The following is a 3,011-nucleotide window of genomic DNA, read 5'->3' on the forward strand; positions in this document are numbered from 1 at the left end:
GGGCCCCCTCCGGGGACCCCCTCCCTGCCATCTACAGGTACCACCAAGCAGCTGCTTTTTTTTTTTTTTTTTTTTTTTGGCCTCGCTGCGCGGCATGCGGGATCTTAGCTCCCCAACCAGGGGTTACACCCGAGCCCCCTGCAGTAGAAGTGCAGGAGTCTTAACCAGTGGACCGCCAGGGAAGTCCCAAGCCCCTGCTCTGATAGGGTTATGCTTATTATATTTTAAAATTTTATTGAAGTGTAGTTGACTGACAGTGTTGTGTTACTCTCTGCTGTACAGCAAAGCGACTCAGTTATACACATATATTCGATCTTTAATATTCTTTTCCGTGATGGTTTATCCCAGGATACTGCATACAGTTCCCTGTGCTACACAGTAGGACCTGGTTGTGTATCCATCCTATACATACGAGGCTGCATCTGCTAATCCTGACCTTCCAATCCATCCCTCCCCCTCCCCCCCTCCCCCTTAGCAACCACTAGTCAGTTCTCTGTGTCTGTGAGTCTGTTTCTGTTTTGTAAATAAGTTTATTTGTGTCAGATTTTAGATCCCACATATAAGTGACATCATATGATGCTTGTCTTTCTCTGACTTACTTCACTTATCTGATCATCTCTGGGTCCATCCATGTTGCTGCAAATGGCATGATTTCATTCTTTTTTATTTATTTATTTATTTTTCATTCTTTTTTCTGGCTGAGTAATATTCCATTGTATATATGTACCACATCTTCTTTATCCATTCCTCTGTCCATGGGCACTTAGGTGGCTTCCATGTCTTGGCTATTGTGAATAGTGCTGCTATGAACATTGGGGCGCATGGATCTTTTTGGATTAGAGTTTCATCCGGATATACACCCAGTAGTGGGATTGCTGGATCATATAATAATTCTATTTTTAGTTTTCTGAGGAACCTCCATACCGTTCTCCACAGTAGCTGCACCAACGTACATTCCCACCAGCAGTGCAGGAGGGCTCCCTTCTCTCCACACCCTCTCCAGCACTTATTGTTTGCAGACTTTTTAATGATGGCCATTCTGACCAGTGTGAGGTGATACCTCACTGCAGAGTGATGCTTATTTTTAAAAGAAATACAGGGCTGAGAAGTGTGTCCAAATAGAGCAAAACAGAAGGAAGTTGATATTTAATTTAAAATTTAAAAAAAAACCCGATTTGGCAGTTCTGCTGTTTGTGTGGATTGATTTCCTGCATCGATGCCAATATTTTAATCTTCGTTTTCAAGTAGAAAAACAAGGCCTTGTTTTGATTTGACTGGAGGGACGCAAGGCATACTTTTTTCCTTTCTTTTTTTTTTTTTTTTTGGCTTTCTGTACAAAGGCGCAGGCCTGGGGTTTTGCATGAAGCGCTGGTGTAAACGTTGTACGATGGTGATGACTTCATGGCTCTTTGCCATGTTTGGCGCTGCCCACAGGTGCGGTAGGAAAAGCGCAAAGGAGGGGGTTGTAGCTGAGGGTTCCCTAAGAGCTGGTGCCTGTCCCCCCCTCCCCCCCTCCCCTCCTACCACTTCCTACACTGAGACCAAACCCACACAGCAGACTCCGCAGAGGGGCCAGAGGAGAGAGGGACCCCCAGGCCCTCCTCACCTACCCAACATCCTCGCCTCCTTCTCCGCCCCCTCCCAAGACCCCCCCGCCCCGTCCCACGGTCTCTTCCCCACCTCCACGAATCCCCACCCTTTGGAGGCCTGGCCCCAGCGTGTGTGGACCCCCCCTCCTGGACTTGCACAGGGGCCCAGGCCGCCTTGCCTTCTGCCCTGTGGGGCGGGGCACACGCCCTGGGTTTCCCTGACTCTGACCTGCTCTTACGACGGAGACGATGCCAAAAATCTCGGCTCTCTGGGCACCGATGCCAAACGGAAATACGGAGACAGAGTTTTGGAGGAAAAGGGAGAATCGCTGTACTCTTTGCCAGGCAGAGAGGGGACACAGCAGGCTAGTGCCTCAAGGACTGTGCCCCCGTACCTGGGAAATAGGGAGAGGTTTTTACAGCTGGGGCTCGCGGTCTGGAGTAGGTGATAAGGCTCAAAGTAAGGAAGGTCTTGCCTTTCTTCTCTTCAGCAAATTCAGGGCCAAAGCTGGTGTCAGGTGGCTCAGAAACTAGGCCTGGTGTTCTTGAGGTTATCAGCCCGTGACCTTCTTTCTGAACCGAAGAATGTTGCAAGGGAGTGTAGAGGGAGAGGAATGCCAGGCGCGGAGAGTAGTTCATATGGAGTCACAGTGTAATCAGCTTCGTGCAGGACACACCTAGCTGCAAGTGTCTGCTAGTAGTAACAGCTAAAGAATAACCAAGACTGCTAGTTCTTTCAAGCCTGAATAGGCTGTTTTACTAGCCTGTTCACTGTTTCCTAATTTTCCTTGTTTATCAGAAAAGAAGTGTCTCATTTCTCTTTTTCTGCTGCAACAGACATGGCCTCCCGCCGGGGCTCCTAGAGGAGGATCCATTCCTTCCAGCCGTACTCCCGGGCCCCGGGAGCCAGGTGTCTGTCTGTGTGGGGGGCGTTGACCTGGGGCTCCTGACAGCCCGGATCTCACCCATGTCCAGCAGCTCGGATTCCGGTCCACAGGCGCAGAGCTTGCCGTTGTACCTGCGGGACTCCGCACGGGGCGCCCCATGTCCGTGCCCACGATGCCCGGCCCGGATTCTGCACGGTTCTCACGGGCGTGCTTTCCCACGCCAGGTCCGAGGGCGAGACGCCGCAAGCCGTGCGGGGCCTGCAGGACGAGTGGAGGCTCGGAGGGCCGAGGGTGGTGGCTGCCTTTGACCTGTCTCCCTTCCCGCTCATCTGTGACCTCGGAGGTGAGTGTCCGCCCCATACCTTGGAGCTGGGTTTGGAACTCGGTGCGGGGAGCGTATGAATCCTCGGAGTTTTTTTTTTTTTTTGTGGTACGCGGGCCTCACACTGTTGTGGCCTCTCCCGTTGCGGAGCACAGGCTCCGGACGCGCAGGCTCAGCGGCCACGGCTCACGGGCCCAGCCGCTCCGCGGCATG

At 51.9% G+C, this 3,011-nt stretch overlaps 1 protein-coding gene across 1 annotated transcript in view; it reads left to right on the forward strand.

Moving 5' to 3' along the window:
* ASMT (acetylserotonin O-methyltransferase) overlaps positions 1-3,011 on the forward strand; it is a 22,421-nt gene that overhangs the window by 9,849 nt on the left and 9,561 nt on the right. The window contains exon 5 of the mRNA XM_007128775.2: positions 2,701-2,819. Coding sequence (XP_007128837.2) covers positions 2,701-2,819 — 119 coding nt within the window. The remainder of the gene's footprint in view (positions 1-2,700; positions 2,820-3,011) is intronic.

The sequence above is a fragment of the Physeter macrocephalus genome, chromosome 7 (genome assembly GCF_002837175.3).
Source record: "Physeter macrocephalus isolate SW-GA chromosome 7, ASM283717v5, whole genome shotgun sequence".
NCBI lineage: Eukaryota > Metazoa > Chordata > Mammalia > Artiodactyla > Physeteridae > Physeter > Physeter macrocephalus.